The 18,187-nt window shown below is 41.1% G+C and overlaps 1 protein-coding gene across 1 annotated transcript in view; it reads left to right on the plus strand.

Annotated features, from left to right (window-relative positions):
• LOC141084018 (transient receptor potential cation channel subfamily M member 7-like) overlaps positions 1 to 18,187 on the plus strand; it is a 311,613-nt gene that overhangs the window by 215,379 nt on the left and 78,047 nt on the right. Inside the window, 3 exon segments of the mRNA XM_073568395.1 lie at positions 12,592 to 12,718; positions 14,575 to 14,756; positions 14,850 to 14,982. Of these exon segments, the coding sequence (XP_073424496.1) occupies positions 12,592 to 12,718; positions 14,575 to 14,756; positions 14,850 to 14,982 (442 nt within the window).

The raw sequence follows: 18,187 nt of genomic DNA on the forward strand, positions 1-18,187 counted from the left end.
TTTGGAACTCTCCAGCACTTTGAGTCCATCCATTTCTGGGTGTTTCTTATGTTTGGGGTCATTGTCCTGCTGAAAGACCCATCACCTAGGATGCAAGCCCAACTTTCTGACACTAATCACTACATTGCGACCCAAAATTCTTTGTTAATCTTCAGATTTCATGATGCCTTGCATACAGTCAAGGCACCCAGTACCATAGGCAGCAAAATAACCCCAAAACATCTTTGCACTTCCACCATATTTGACTGTATGTTCTGGGTTCTTTTCTTTGTACGCCTCATTCCATTTTTGGTAAACAGTAGAATGATGTGCTTTACCAAACAGTGGGGTCTTCCTGTGTTTCCTACCATAGTGTTTCATTTCATTCAAATGCCAACGTATATCGTATTTTTTGGACTCTAAGATGCACCCAGGTTTTAGAGGAGGAAAATAGAAAAAAAATTAAGTTGTATTATTATGCCCCATCCTAGTATATTTATGTCCCCAATCCAGATATACATGGTTCCCTTGTCCCTATCCTGGCATGCATGGTCTCATAATCCCCATCCTGGTATGCATGGTCCCCTCATACCCATCCTGGTATGCATGATCCCCTCATCCCCATCTTGGTATGTATGGTCCCCTCAGCCCCATCTTTTTCTGCATGGCCCCTTCATCCCCATCCTGGTCTGCATGGCTCCCTCATCCCCATCTTGGTCTGCATGGCCCCCTCATCCCCATCCTGGTCTGCATGGTCCCTTGATCCCCATCCTGGTAGGCATGGTCCACTCATCCCCATCCTAGTTGGCATGGTCCCCTCATCCCCATCTTGGTAGGCATGGCTCCCTCATCTTCATCCTGGTAGGCATGGCCCCCTCATCCCCATCCTGGTAGGCCTGGCCCCCTCATCCCCATCTTGGTAGGCATGGCCCCCTCATCCTCATCCTTGTAGGCTTGGTCCCTTTATCTCCATCCTGGTAGGCATGCCCCCTCATCCCCATCCTGGTAGGCAGGGACCCCTCATTCTCATCCTGGTAGTCATGGCCCCCTCATCCCTATCTTGGTAGGTATGGCTTTCTCATCCCTATCCTGGTTTACTTGACCGCCATAAAAAACAAAAAAAACATAAACTATTCTACCTACCTTCCATGCGCTCCCTTGCAGTGTCCTGTTCTGATGCCAGCAGCTGATTTATGCTTGTAAGCAGCACATGGCAGTGACATCATGCGCTGCTTACAAGCAAGGGACAGCTGCCGGAATACTCACTGCTCCCCACACCTGGGACACTGGGCATGTGGAGCAGTGAATATTCATCTTCTTTAATAGCGGGCACAGTGTTAGCGCAGCCGCTGGCTCCTGCAGCTGCTAGGCAGTCACGTGGGCCTGCTACTAAAGACAGAGGATGAATATTCACTGCTCTCCACTCCCATAGGAGTGGGGAGCAGTGAATATGCATTGATCTTTAATCACGTGTGCCCGCTATTAAAGAGAATGAATGTTCACTGCTCTCCACTCCCACAGGAGGTGGGGAGCAGTGAATATTCATTGATCTTTAACAGCGGGCCCACGTGATTACCTGGCAGCTTCAGGAGCCGGCAGCTGCTGCTCCTGTGCCTGCTATTGAAGATCCATGAATATTCACTGCTCCCCACTCCTATGGGAGTGGAGAGCAGTGAATATTCATTATCTTTAGTAGCCGGCACATGTGATTGCCCGGCAGCTGCAGGAAGTTGGCGGCTGCAGCTAACAGCGTGTCCACTATTAAAGAGGAATGAATATTCACTGCTCTCTACGTCCATAGTCCCTCTTACCTCTTAGCGCTGGCTTCAGTGCATAGAGGAGGGCAGGACATTGGGCACGGGGAGCAGTGAAAATTCATTTCTCTTTAGTAGCGGTCACAGGATAAGCCACAGCAGCCAGCTCCTGACACCTGTGACCCACTTGTCCTCTGCTGTTGCTGTCCGAGCTCCCTATCCACAGCAGGTAAATCTGGACCATAAGATGCACCCCCATTTTCCTCCAAATTTTTGGAGGAAAAAAGTACGTCTCACATTCCAAAAAATATGGTAGTTTGCGCTGACACTGATGCACCCTGAGCCTGCAGGACAGCTTGATATTTCTTTGGAACTTGATTGGGGCTGCTTATCCACCATCCTGCTTATTCAGACTATCCTGCACTGAGACCTTTCATCAATTTTTCTCTGCTGCATGTCAAGGGAGATTAGCTACAGTGCCATGGGTTGTAAACTTCTTGATTATGTTGCGCATCATGGATAAAGGAACATGAAGATATCTGGAGACAGACTTGCAACCTTGAGATTGCTGATATTTTTTAACAATTTTGGTTCTCAAGTTCTCATACAGCTTTTATCTCCTCTTTCTGTTCTCCATGCTTAGTGTGGCACACACAGACGAACAATTCAAAGATTGAGTCAACTTCTCTGCCTTTTATTTGGTTTCAGATTTGATTTTCATATTACCCACACCTGTTACTTGACTTAGGCGAGTTTGAACGAGCATCACATGCTAGATACAAAGTTTGTTTTCCCGCAATTTTGAAAAGGTATCAACAATTTTGCCCTGCCCATTTTTGGGCTTTTGTGTAAAATTATGTACCATTTGCCTTTTTTCTTTATTTTTTTGTGTTGTTCCAATACACACTAAGGAAATAAACATGTGTCTAACAAAACATGTGTCATTGCAAATTTTTCTGGGAGAAATCATTTTCTGCAACAATTTCAAGGGTGTCACCACTTTTGTCCATGACTGTATCTTGCTTAGTTGTCATTTGGCTATCTTTAAAACCTGCAAACATAGCCTCTATTACGATTAGTGAAATCCCTATGATTCCATCTGATGGGTCATGGAGCCATGGGCACTTGGTGTGAATACATGTGGCAGCACATTCTCCTGTACAAACATTTGTTACCAAGTGGTAAATACTGTATAAATAATTCTGTAACATCTCATACTACACTATGATGCCATGCTGTTTTTTTCTAATAGCCTGAAACACTATTTATAACTTTCCTATTTAACCCCTCCAGGGTCTTCTTTTTTCTGTCCACTGAATGGCTCATTCAAACGTCACTTTTTTACATATAAGTTCTTTTTTTTTTTCGCGGCTAGAACTAGTACTTATTATAGTCTAAGGCACTTTTCACATATTTGTGTATTTTTACACACCAAATGGTCAACACCAAAGCACAGACATGCGTGATTTTGATCTGAGTCATAGATTACACTCACCAATACAAGTCTATGGGACTGTGGAAAAATCAGACAGCATTTGGATGCCATCTGCGAGCTGTTCATAAGTTTGAGAAACCTCCATCAGTTTTTTTCTTGCATAAGAGAAAACTGATGAAATTGATGGTAAAAACTGACACTGACAAAACACTGATGAAAATCTGATCCAAAGTCACAAATGTTGGCATGAGCCCTAAGAAAGATATTTCTTTCTATACATTTTTCATGGTTGCATTTGAGAGGCTGATAATATAGCCTTATGGGGGCTTATTTCTTATGATAAGTTGTATACTGTATTTTGCTATACATGATTTATTGATTAACTTTTATTAACGCTGTGAGAATCATGTGGGAATAGTGGATGAGGGCAGGTATATCTCGCCCAGATACCTTTCCTATGTGGCCTAGTCTTTTCAGTATCTCACCTGGTTACTAATGAATAATGGTAGGGCGGATATAAAAAGGATGCCAGGTGGTTGTGTGAGTGTCTCAGCCTGGGAACACAGAGAGCCTGTCTGTGTGAGAGACACACATGTGAGTGAAAGCAGTGCCCACTGCAACTGTGGTTTGGCTGGATGGGAGAAGCCCGCCAGTTGGTAGTTAGGTTGTACTTTGTTTAGTTAGTGCTGGACAGGCAAGGATTTGTTTTATGTTTTATTTCCTTTATGCATTCCTTTCACCCTTAATAAACCTGACCCAGTGTCAGTTATACCTGAATCCCAGCTCTGCGCCTGAGTTTCATGCTGAACGCACGTGACCTTTGACCCCAGCAAAGGCGATCCCGGAGTGTTTTATCACAACGCTTTATGAGAATTCATAGATTGTAAGCTTGCGAGCAGGGCCCTCATTCTTCTTGGTATCTGTTATGATCTATGTGATTATTGTTATGCTGTAATGTCTATTGTCTGTACAAGTCCCCTCTGAAATGTAAAGTGCTGCGGAATATGTTGGCGCTATAGAAATAAATTTTATTATTATTTATAAGGATAGAAAACTCAGCAGTTTTAGTTTTGCTTTTTTCTACATCTTAAACTTAATTTAGGTGGGAGTGGAGCCCCATGTGGAATCCTGTGGTGAGAGGGAGAAATGAATTCAATAGTATTTGGGCATGCTCACACGTTCAGAATTTGAGTTTTTATATCAGTATTTGTAATCCAAAACCAGGAATGGGTAACAAATGCAGAAGTGGTGACAAGTTTCTATTATATTTTTCCTCTGATTTTCTCTGAAAATGTGAACGTGGCCCTACAGAGACAGCATTCTAGTTTCTGGACTGTACTAAAAAAGGTCTACTCTTTGTAATTTGCCTGTGTGAATGGTATGCAAACATGCACTGTGGGAGGTCAGTTTCAATTCTGGAAATTGGTAGTCTCTTGGTCAGTGAACCCCAGAAAAACTATAGTGTGATTATGTGAGAAGCTGGTGAAAACTTGTGAAAAAACACAAACTGTTATGCTGTAGTAGGGAATAACCTGCAGTATAACAAGAGTGGCACATGGGTTTTGGCAAGAGCCAACAGCTATCTTGGGGAAAGAACCTGACAACCAAGACTATACTGCTTTTTAAAACATCAACTGTTCTAGTGTTCTTTTGTCCAAGAGAAAATCCATGAAGCATGGTACCTCATCTAGAGACAGTAACCACCACTTGTGTAGCACTTTAAGGGCTCATACTCATTTGCGAGGAAGACGGACGAATGCAATCCAATAAAAATTCGAATTGCACTCTGACCAACATTAAGCTGTGAAGCTCATCTTCTCAGCTGAAATTGGACTGAGAAAAAACACAGCATGCTGCGATTGTCCTCGCATCTTGGACGAGACTAGCCAATGCAAGTCAATGGGTGCGATTAAAAAAAAAAAAAAAACACACGGCACTCGGACCATGCGAGTGACATCCAATTTTTATACACAGATGTCTTTTGACAAGTCAGCAATTCTTCTGCTACATACAGTAAAATCACAGCTTGACCTGACAAAACAGAATAGATATATACACATAGAATAGATAGATATAAAGATGTCAGTCACATATATGATTAGTACATTGCTTCGGTAGCTTACTATACATGTATTTTGTTACTTACTAAATTATTTTCTGAAAAAAATGGTGTAGAATCTTCTGACATTTTATTAACCAACAGAGAGAAAGCAGACAACTGGGAGCAGATGTTTATAGCCTGGGAAGATAATACCAATGGAGCTTCCCATGCTACTAATATCAACTCACGACTGTATGCTTAGCCTTTCCTGGTTAATAAAATGGGTGACCCCCCCCCCCCCCGAAAAAAAAAAAAAATTATGTAAGGTCCACCTATATTTAATAGCCAGCAAAGGCTAGGCAGACAGCTACGGGCTGATATTAATAGCCCAGGAAGGGACCATGGATATTGGCCCACTCCCAGACTTAAAACATCAGCTCTCAGCTGCCCCAGAAAATGCACATCCATAAGATGCACCAATTTTGGCACTTAGCCTCCTCTTCCCATTTGCCTTGGTGTGGTGGCAAGTGGGGTGATGGTATTCGGGTTGATGTCAACTTTGTATTGTCAGGTGACAGGGGTTAGTAATGGAGGGGCATCCTGTACTGTGCAGAATGATGACACACGGATGACATCTGTGTGTCATCAGTACCACATGTACTGGCGCCTTGGAAGCAGCAGTACAGTTAGTGCTGTTCCCTGGTGCTGAAGACCACTGTCATCATTCTCCCCTGCTCTGCCGGCGATCAGCACGAGCAGGGGAGATTATTGAGAGTTGCATTCAACTGAAAACAGCGAGAGCAAGCTGCGGCTGATAGGACTACTACTCCGATCAGCCTATAGCTTCTGATGCTAATAACAGTGAGAACAGGCAGCGGCTAATGGGAGAATTCATCTTCCTTCTACTGTGCTATAAATGAATGAATGGATAAAAAAACGGCATGGGTTCCCCTGTATTTTTTATTATCAGGCAGACAAAACTGACAGCTGCGGGCTGCAAACCTCAGCTGTCAGCGTTACCAATGCTGGTTATCAAGAATAAAGGGGTCCCATGCGGTTTTTAATTATTTAAATAATTTAAAAAACTAGCATGAGGTCCCCCCTATTTTGACAACAAGTCTTGCTAAAGAAGATAGCTGAGGGCTGGTATTCTCAGCCTGGTAAGGGGCCATGGATATTGACCCCGCCAGCCTAAAAATAGCTGCCTGCAGCCCAGAAAAGGCACATCTATTAGATGCACAAATTTTGATCGGCTTTGCCCACTTGCTCTGTAGCGGTGGCAAGTGTGGTAATATTCATAGAGTTGATGTCACCTTTGTATTGTCTGGTGACATCAAGCCCACGGCTTAGTAATGGAGAGATGTCTATAAAACACCTAACCATTACTAAACCTATAGTTGTATGGTAAGTAAACACACAGCAAGTATAAAGTCTTTTATTTGAAATACAAATAAATTACACTTTTCCATTTTTATTTAAAAATAGCAAACACAGTTATACTTGCCTAACACCCATTCCATTGAAGCCCTCGTCTCCTTTGTGTTTTGTCTTGATTTCAAATAAATGACTTTATATTTGCTGTGTATTTTTTTACAATAGGAAAAAGCAAATAGTTCCAGCTGCGTGTAAAAAATTTCTTCTTTATTTCAACATTAAAATTATGTCATCTTCATAGTAAATGCCATACACACGGACACGGCAACGCGTTTCGATCTGTAAGATATTTGTCAGAGCCATAGAGATACACTGATCTCAGCTGCATATATACTACATTTAATGAATGTCTGATTAATTTGGAAAAACTTCGTATGCAGGAAATGAAACTGTGGTGGGATCATGAAACGCTTAACAATTATGTGAGCAAAGAAATGATACCGAGAGGTTTGCGAATTAAAAAAATTCCCACCACAATCTACTCGGATGAATTCATAGAGCAATGGAATACTATTCTAAGCAATTGTTCTCAGAATTTAATGAAACTGATTGTTCGGCAGGAAGAGACTAAACTGAAAGACATTCAGCAGGAGATGGAAACAGTTAATTCGTCTATACTGCAATACAAGACATTGGCACAGTTTGATTCTTCCATAGCAAAAATAAATGAGAAAGTCTCAGCTTTGGAGGAAGAAGTTATTACTAGAAAAAAGAAAAAATTTGTGCGAGACACTAATGATTACACAAGCAACAAAGTATATGACTGGGGCAAGTGGACTAATTTTGATAAAACTCCTAAGTCCATTCTCAAACAAAGCCATGCTCATAAAAAACGCAAATATTCAAGAGCTAGATTGAACAAACCGCATGTTTCCTTTACATCATCAGACCCGGACTCCTCTGATAATTACTTGAGTGCTTCAGACGATAATGCACCAACCAGTGTGAATATAGGCCAACATTTTTCAAAAAACGCAAGAGGCGCGGGGGTCGCAAGCACCACAGGTGCAGTAGGAATTACTACCCGCAAGAAGCATTACATGACCAAGTAATTAAGAATGTGCAAAATTATTCATCCAGAGATTTAACTCCAGATCAAATTGAGATCTTATCTTTGGGGTTAAACTTTGCTCCGGATCAGGACTTTGATTTGTTCACAACTATACTAGATGTGAATAAGTTCATGCGGAACTTGACTGTTAAAAAACACTTTATGAATGATTCACAAACAACAATGAATGAAGAAGGAGAATGTGATGACAACACTCAGACAATAACTAATGAATTTTTACATATGAACTTTCAGGAGCAGGTGTCATTGGTAACTTTACAAGATTTGGATACAGAAAAAAATAGAGAGATGGAATATGTTAATCAGTCATTAAATTTTTCCACAAAAAATCCCTATTTCTATCCGGTCCACGCGAGATCTGAGTGTATGGACCGATTCCAAGATATAGTGGAAAAGGAATTGCAAATTTTGTTTAATCAAAAAAATAGTAAATTTAAAAATCTATCTGGCAAGCAATTTATAGCCCTAAGAGAATTAAAATCAATGACAGATATTGTTATAAAAATGTCAGATAAAGGTGGGGTAGTTGTGGTTCTAGATTCTAAAGATTATTATGATAAAATGATTGAGTTATTGTCAGATGAATTGACATACAGGAAACTGGATTATAACCCTTTAGAACAATTTAGGGATAAAACTAATCAAATTATCATGGAAGGTTTGGAGTTAGGAGTCATTACTAAAAAACAGGCAGAATATCTGCAAGTGAAAAAACCGGTGCTTCCAATTATATATGGAGTACCCAAAATACACAAAGGCTGTGGCATTCCTCCTATGCGACCGATTGTCTCGGGCATCGGTTCAGCACATGAGCATTTGTCACAATGGGTTGACACATTGTTGCAACCCCTTGTACAGAGGATGCCTGGCCATATTAGAGATTCCAAACAGGTGTTACAAATGTTTTCTAACAAGATGTGGTTGTCATCATATTCATGGCTTAGTTGTGATGTAGTATCATTATATACATGTATCCCTCATGATTTAGCAATAAGAGCTTTGCAATTTCATTTAAAAAGGTTTAGTAACTACTCTATGGATCTAATTAATTATATTTTGCAAGTAGTAATATTTTTGATGTCACATAATTTTTTCTCCTTCAACCAGTGTTATTATTTACAGTTGAAGGGAGTAGCCATGGGAGCTAAATTTTCACCGTCCCTTGCAAATCTGGTTATGTCGTATTGGGAATATGAATATATTTTCTCAGATTCCAATCCTTTTTATGGACAGGTGGCATGGTATGGCAGATATATCGATGATACCCTATTAATTTGGGATGGAGATGTATCTGCCATACCTGCCTTTATGCTATATCTAAACTCTAACCAATACAATATTAAATTTACGCATGAACATAATATGGAACATATATCTTTTTTGGATTTGGATTTATTTGGTGTTGAGGGGGAAATAATCTCTACGAAAACACATCATAAACCCTATAGTGGGAATACCATCTTACATGCGACTAGCAGTCACAATAAACATACCCTCAAAGCAATACCAGTAGGAGAACTCACAAGGGTTAAACGTAATTGTAGTGAAGAGAGTAATCTAGATAGTGAACTGGAACATGTAAAGAAAAAATTAAAAAATCGCATGTATCCGGATTGGTCTTTAAATCGAGCACAACAAATAGTAAAAAATAAAAAACGCAATAAAATGATTTTTTCTGGTGGCAATGCAAATGAGACAGTTATTGGAAAAAAACCGTATATTTGTTTTCAGTTTAGTCGCCAATTTCCACAAATCAAGGGAATCATTAATAGATATTTGCCCATTTTATATGAAGATAGTAAATTGGCAGATATATTAAAGCCAGGTATTAATATAGTATCGAGAAGAGCTCCTACATTGGGAGACAAATTATCACCTAATTTATTTTCTCTCAATAATAAAACTAATAAAACCTGGTTAACCTGCAATGGTTTTTCAGATGTGGAGCTACAAAATGCAAAACATGTAGATATGCAAATGTCACCAAAAAATTTTCTGATGCGGCAAATAAAGTGCAATATACCATAAAACAATATATCAATTGTAATTCAACTAATGTAATATACAAGATAGATTGCACTATTTGCAAATTATCATATATAGGGTGCACATCTAGAAAAATGAAGATGCGCATTAGGGAACATCTACATGATATTGAGAATACGAATAACATGAATCGTAATATATCAGCTGTGTCGCAGCATTTCATTAGGCACCATGCTAGAAATACCTCGAGTTTCAAAGTGCAAGGAAAAGAACAGGTTAAAATTCCTTTCCGCAGCGGAGATTCAAAGCGACACCTGTTAACAAGAGAGGCTTTTTGGATTTATCACCTAGATGTCCGATCCCCGAATGGTTTAAATAAACGAAATGACCTAATGCTTCATTATTGTTGAAAAGATAAATATTTCTCTTTTGCAACATGTGTTTTAATTTATTTTGTACATTGTTATGTAATTTTAATGAGTTAATTGTCATGTGATTGTATTTGTGCATGCCATTGGATCAAATGTAGTATACACTCACTGGCCACTTTATTAGGTACACCATGCTAGTAACGGGTTGGACCCCCTTTTGCCTTCAGAACTGCCTCAATTCTTCGTGGCAGAGATTCAACAAGGTGCTGGAAGCATTCCTCAGAGATTTTGGACCATATTGACATGATGGCATCACACAGTTGGCGCAGATTTGTCGGCTGCACATCCCTGATGCGAATCTCCCGTTCCACCACATCCCAAAGATGCTCTATTGGATTGAGATCTGGTGACTGAGGAGGCCATTTGAGTACAGTGAACTCATCGTCATGTTCAAGAAACCAATCTGAGATGATTCGAGCTTTATGACATGGCGCATTATCCTGCTGAAAGTAGCCATCAGATGTTGGGTACATTGTGGTCATAAAGGGATGGACATGGTCAGCAACAATACTCAGGTAGGCTGTGGCGTTGCAACAATGCTCAATTGGTACCAAGGGGCCCAAAGAGTGCCTAGAAAAAATTCCCCACACCATGACACCACCACCACCAGCCTGAACCGTTGATACAAGGCAGGATGGATCCATGCTTTCATGTTGTTTACGCCAAATTCTGACCCTACCATCCGAATGTCGCAGCAGAAATCGAGACTCATCAGACCAGGCAACGTTTTTCCAATCTTCTACTGTCCAATTTCGATGAGCTTGTGCAAATTGTAGCCTCAGTTTCCTGTTCTTAGCTGAGAGGAGTGGTACCCAGTGTGGTCTTCTGCTGCTGTAGCCCATCTGCCTCAAAGTTCGACGCACTGTGCGTTCAGAGATGCTCTTCTGCCTACCTTGGTTGTAACGGGTGGCAATTTGAGTCACTGTTGCCTTTCTATCAGCTCGAACCAGTCTGCCCATTCTCCTCTGACCTCTGGCATCAACATGGCATTTCCGGCCACAGAACTGCCGCTCACTGGATTTTTTTTCTTTTTCGGACCATTCTCTGTAAACCCTAGAGATGGTTGTGCGTGAAAATCCCAGTAGATCAGCAGTTTCTGAAATACTCAGACCAGCCCTTCTGGCACCAACAATCATGCCACGTTCAAAGGCACTCAAATCACCTTTCTTCCCCATACTGATGCTCGGTTTGAACTGCAGGAGATTGTCTTGACCATGTCTACATGCCTAAATGCACTGAGTTGCCGCCATGTGATTGGCTGATTAGAAATTAAGTCTTAACACACAGTTGGACAGGTGTACCTAATAAAGTGGCCAGTGAGTGTATATGCAGCTGAGATCAGTGTATCTCTATGGCTCTGACAAAGATCTTACAGATCGAAACGCGTTGCCGTGTCCGTGTGTATGGCATTTACTATGAAGATGACATAATTTTAATGTTGAAATAAAGAAGAAATTTTTTACACGCAGCTGGAACTAATTGCTTTTTCCTATTGATTACACGTCAGTTCAGACGGAGCTCCGAGGTCTGCGGTGAACACTTGGTGAGCTGTCTTTTGTTTGTTTTCATTTTTTTACAATACAACTGTAGGATTGGTAATGTCAGTTTTACTTGGCTGGTTATCAAAAATACAGGGGAACCCAAGCCATTTTTTTTAAATTTATTTATAGCGCTGGTGGCGGCTGGTGAATACTCCCCATCAGTTGCCACCTGCTCTCACTGTTATCAGTTGATTATTACTCTCAACATTCTCCGCTACTTGCGCTGATCACAGGCAGAGCAGGGGAGAATGATGAAAGTGGTCTTCAGCACTAGGCGCCGAGGAACAGCGCTAACTGTACTAATGCTTCTCAGGCTCCAGCAAGTGTGGTACAAATGCGGTAGACACGGTTGCCACACGTGTGCTGCAATTATTGCCCACACGGACACTGATATCTCCTGTACTGTTTTTTCCGGTACCGTAAATATCAGAACATGTGAAACTAGCCTTAGGCAATAGGCAGTAGTCAGACATGGTATACATTTTCCACTGTTTATGTTTCTCATGCCTATTTTGTTTTGGATATTTCTGAGATTTTACCTCAAATTTTACCCAAGATGTGAAATCTGCAGCATGGCCTGAATTTTGCATAGGTTTTTTTCTACTACATTTGGATGAGATCATGCAAAACAAATAAATTCCTCGCCATATACTGTAAACTTCATCCTTCCTTATTAGGCTTGCTACAATTGGAAATAATGATTTTTAAAAAACTGTTCAATAAAACATTTTGGAAAAAAACAAACATTCTTATAAAAGATAATAGTCAAGAAGAATTACACCTCATCGATATGGAAGCGTTTATAGCATAAAAAATAATATACAAATATATATATAGTATATATCTTGTATATTTTATAAGTTTACATCTATTTGTTTAATTATTTTTCATTTTTTGTTTTATTGCTTTTATTTTTAGTTTGTGCGAATGACACAGTCACTCCAGAGCTCTGCGTTACCGGAAGTTGGCTAAACGGATTTCTGCAGGCCGTTTATGTATTTGTACAGTACATCATTATGGTTAACCTTCTCATTGCTATATTTAAGTAAGTAAAACAATCATTTAAAGCATGTTCATTAATTAATCTTTTCAACACCTAAAAATAAAAAACACAATTGATGCTGAACAAGTATGACTGAGGTTACTTAGATGGCATGGAAAAAATTTTGATCTATTTTTTTTTTTTCTTGGACATCAATGTCTTATTCAGTGAGTTTGATAGGATTGATATCAATCACTTACCTGCCTAATTTTAGGTCTCATTCACACGTTGATGTTGCACAAATGTGTTGTATCCATTTACAGACAGACTGATGCAAAATACTGATGATGACACTGGCACCATTTTTTTCCACGTGTGTAAATTCATATTGTAAGCTTTTTTTCTCACCCCTTTAATCTTCGGCCATTTTCTAATTTTTTTCATTTGTATTTTTCTGTACTTTGTCAGGTAGAATATAAAACACAAAATAATTCGGCTATGTTGGTAGAGATTCAATCTGACAGAATTCACTGTGCAGTGAAAATGGCATGCTATTTTATTCTGTAGGAAAGTGCAATTGTGGCTATACCAAGTTTATATATTTTTTTTATGTTTTACTATACTGCTCAAAAAAGGGGAACACGTAAACAACACAATGTAACTCCAAGTCAATCACACTTCTGTGAAATCAACTTGTCCACTTATGAAGCAACTCTGATTGTGAATCAATTTCTCCTGCTGTTGTGCAAATGGAACAGACAACAGGTAGAAATGATAGGTAATTAACAAGACAACCCGCATAAAGGAGTGGTTCTGCAGGGGTTGACCACAGACCATTTGTCTGTTCTCATTTTTCTGGCTATTGTTTTGGTCACTTTTGCATTTTGTCATTGCTCTCACCCCTAGAGGTACTGTACAGTGTCTACTACCCACAGAAGTTGCTCAGGTAGTGCAGCTCATCCAGAATGGCACATCAATGCGAGCTGTGGCAAGAAGGGTAGCTGTGTCTGTCAACGGTGTCCAGATCATGGAGTAAATACCAGGAGACAGGCCAGTACACAAGGAAATGTGAGGGGGCTGTAGGAGGCAACAACCCAGCAGAAGGAACACTATTTCCTCCTTTGTGCAAGGAGGTACAGGAGGAGCAGTGCCAGAGCCCTGTAAAATGACCTCTAGCACTAACATCCATGTGTTGTCTCAAACTGTCAGAAACAGACTCCAGGAGGGTGGTATGAGGGCCGGACGTCCACAAGTTGGTGTTGTGTTTACAGCCCAACACTGTGCAGGACGATTGGCATTTGCCAGAGAACACCAAGATTGGCAGATTCGACAGTTGGCACCCTGTGCTCTTCACAGATGGGAGCAGGTTCACACTGAGCACATGTGGCAGATGTGACACAGTCTGGAGATGCCGTGGAAAACATTATGCTGCCTGTGACATTCTCCAGCATGATCAGCTTGGCAGTGGGACAATAAATTGTGTGGGGAAGCATTTCAGAGGTACTGTGACTGCCATTAGATACCGGGATGAGATCCTCAGACCCATTGTGAGACCATATACAGGTACAGTGGATCTTGGGTTCCTTCTGATGCATGATAATGCTAGGCCTAATGTGGCTGAGGTGTGTCAACAGTTCCTGCATGGTGAAGGCATTGATGCTATTGACTGGCCTGCCCGATCCCCTGACCTGAATCCAATTGAGCACATCTGGGACACCACGTCTTGTTCCATCCAAAAATGCACCACGTTGCACCACACACTGTCTAGGAGTTGGCTGATGCTTTAATCCAGGAATTTAGAAGTATAATTATTTTAAAAATTAGTGACGTGTTCAATACTTACCGGTACTTCACCCACTGTAACTTAAACATGTACTATCCATTGCAACTAATGGTATTAACATTTCTGTGTTTTACAGTAACGTGTATTTGGAATGCAAAACAATATCTGATCATCTGTGGAAGTTTCAACGCTATTATTTTGTCATGTTTTATCACAATAAGCCTGTGCTTCCTCCACCTTTTATTGTCTTCAGCCATTTGTATGCTGTCATAAACTGGTTGTGTGGATGGAAAAAGAGATCAGGTTCCCAGGGACCAAGTAAGTTAAATCTACAGCATTTATTTTCCAGTGTTTCATTTTTTATAATCCAACAGAACAAAGCTCCTTTATTTTATTCCTACTTGCCCACAGAACTCTTCTTGACGGAGGAAGAGAAAAAAAGGCTGCATGAATTTGAAGAAGAATGTGTGCAGATCTATGTTAAAGATAAAAAAGATGATAACAATTCAAAGAGTGATGAAAGAATTCGTGTAACATCGGAAAGGTACATTTTATTGGAGTATTGCTTCTTGACACACATCAGTAACAGTGGAAATACTATAATATTTAGTTGTTACATGTCTTGTGATCTGTTACTTTAGCAATATTGATTTTTTTTAACCCCTTAACAACCGCCGATACGCCTTTTAACGACGGGAGTTAAGTGTACTTAAACCACAGAGCCATGAATTCACGACGCTGTGGAAAAAGTATATAGCGCCCCCCAGAGTCGGAATTTCTCTGGGGTCTCGGCTGCCGGGGGTAGACCCCAGAGAACATGATTAGAGTTTGTATTAAAGGACCCCCGTGTTGCGATCGGCATTATTAACCATATAACGGCGATAGCAAAAAAAAGTCTGATGTGCCATTTAATTTCTCTCTCCTCTGATGTGATCGCACATCAGAGGAGAGAGAAATAGGGGCTCCCGATTCCCCCCCTTCCCCATTACCTCCTTGTGTTCCTGGGTCTCCTGGCCTCACCCCATGGCCGCCGGCATCTTCTTCCTGTAAGAAAATGGCAGGCGCATGTGCACTGCGCCCACCGAGATCTGCCGGCCGGCATCCAGCAACAATAGGAAGATATTTCCTATTGGTTCATTTTTGTCACTGTGATAGACCCTATCACAGTGATCGAAATAAATAATAATACCCCCCCCCCCTTTATCACCCCCTTAGTTAGGGAAAAATAATGAAATAAAGAAAACATATTTATTTTAATTTTCCCATTAGAGTTAGGCTAAAGTGAGTTGGGCTAAAGTTAGGGTTAGGGTTGGAATTAGGGTTAGGGTTGGAATTAGGGTTAGGGTTATGGTTGGGATTAGGGTTAGGGTTGAGATTAGGGTTAGGATTAGGGATTATAGTTAGGGTTGCGATTAGGGTTAGGGCTGGGATTAGGGATAGGGATGTGTTGGGGTTAGGGTTATGGTTAGGGTTGGAATTACGGTTAGGGGTGTGTTTGGGTTAGGGTTGGAGTTAGAATTGAGAGGTTTCCACTGTTTAGGCACATCAGGGGGTCTCCAAACGCGACATGGCGCCACCATTGATTCCAGCCAATTTTGCGTTCAAAAAGTCAAATGGTGCTCCCTCCCTTCCGAGCCCCGAAGTGTAATTTCTCCTGTTACCCTTGGGAAAATAAAAAATTGAGGTCTAAAAAAATCATTTTTGTGGAAAAAAAATAATTTTTATTTTCACGGCTCTGCGTTCTAAACTTCTATGAAGCGCTTGGGGGTTCAAAGTGCTCACCACACATCTAGATAAGCTCCTTGGGGGGTCTAGTTTCCAAAATGGGGTCACTTGTGGGGGGATTCTACTGTTTAGGCACATCAAGGGCTCTGCAAATGCAACATGATGCCTGCAGACCATTCCATCAAAGTCTACCTTCCAAAACGCCATTACTTCCCTTTCGAGCTCCGACGTGTGTCCAAACAGTGGTTACCCCCTACATATGGGGTACCAGGGTATTCAGGACAAATTGGACAACTTTGGGGTTCAATTTCTCCTGTTACCCTTGTGAAAATAAAAAATAGCAGGCTAAAAAATTATTTTTAAGGAAAAAAAATGATTTTATATTTTCACGGCTCTGCGTTATAAACTTTTGTGAAGCGCTTGGGGGGGGTTCAAAGTGCTCACCACACATCTAGATAAGTTCCTTAAGGGGTCTAATTTTCAAAATGGTGTCACTTGCAGGGGATTTCCACTGTTTAGGCACTTCAGGGGCTCTCCAAACGCGACATGGCGTCCGATCTCAGTTCCAGCCAATTCTGCATTGAAAAAGTCAAACGGCGCTCCTTCCCTTCTGAGCTCTGCCTTGTGCCCAAACAGTGGTTTACCCCCACATATGGGGTATCGGCATATTCAGGAGAAATTGCACAACAAATTTTGTGGCTCATTGTCTCTTTTTACACTTGTGAAAATAAAAAAAATTGGTTCTGAAGTAAAATGTTAATTTGTTCCTTCCACATTGCTTCAGTTCCTGGGAAGCACGTAAAGGGTTAATAAACTTCTTGAATGAGGTTTTGAGCACCTTGAGGGGTGCAGTTTTTAGAATGGTGTCACTTTTGGGTATTTTCTGTCATATTGACCCCTCAAAATGACTTCAAATGTGATGTGGTCCCTAAAAAAAATGGTTTTGTAAATTTTGTTGTAAAAATGAGAAATCGCTGGTCAACTTTTAAGCCTTATAAGTTCCTAACAAAAAAAAATGTTTCCAAAATTGTGCTGATGTAGAGTAGACATGTGGGAAATGTTATTTATTAAGTATTTTGTGTGACATATCTCTCTGATTTAAGGGCATAAAAATTAAAAGTTTGAAAATTGCAAAATTTTAAAATTTTTCTCCATATTTCTGCTTTTTTTTTCATAAACGCAAATCATATTGAAGAAATTTTACCACTAACATGAAGTACAATATGTCACGAAAAAACAATCTCAGAATCAGCGGGATCCGTTAAAGCGTTCCAGAGTTATAACCTCGTAAAGTGACTGTGGTCAGAATTGTAAAAATTGGCCTGGTCATTAAGCTGCAAATTGACTCTGTCACTAAGGGGTTAAAGATAGTGTTCTCCGATGACAAACATGAAAGTAATTGGTAAACATTGCTAAGACACAGGATTGGGGTAAGTGCTGCCACCAGAGAGGCCACGCTAAGAAAAACGGAGAGCGCCCTCCCCCCGGCGTTTTTTCAGCACGGAGGCCTGACAGGTACAGCATTTCAGGAAAAGCTAAGACGCACACGTTTCTGTACACTGCATGCATCTCCTGTCGGGCTGCTTTTCCACGGGCACAGACCAAGCGAGTATGCGAAGCCTGCAAGTCCGAACGCGCCCAGGAGCCCTTCCCTACGACCGAGCCCAGTGTACCAAGTCCCCCGGAATGGGCGTTATCACTGTCGCAATCTATGGCGTCACTTACGAGAGCAATCGAGTCCCTTCGGGCTCAAGATAGGGGCAGGGACAGTGGCTCACCTGTCTTAGAGGGGTCCTCTACCTTACAGGAGCCTACGGCCTTCAGGAGCCGCTCACACTCCAAGCAGACGCGGGAGAAACGAACCCACATGGCGTCTCCCGGTCCATCTGGTGCTTCGGCATCTGTGAGCTCTGCTTCTCGCTCTCCGTCACCAGCAGTCGATCGCGAGCAAGGCTCGGACTACGACTCGGACGAACCTCTTGACCTAGATACGCCGGGTTGTCAGGAAACTGTTGACAGTCTCA

The sequence above is a fragment of the Dendrobates tinctorius genome, unplaced genomic scaffold (assembly GCF_039654945.1).
Source record: "Dendrobates tinctorius isolate UK_male_01 unplaced genomic scaffold, ASM3965494v1 ptg000022l, whole genome shotgun sequence".
Classification (NCBI taxonomy): domain Eukaryota; kingdom Metazoa; phylum Chordata; class Amphibia; order Anura; family Dendrobatidae; genus Dendrobates; species Dendrobates tinctorius.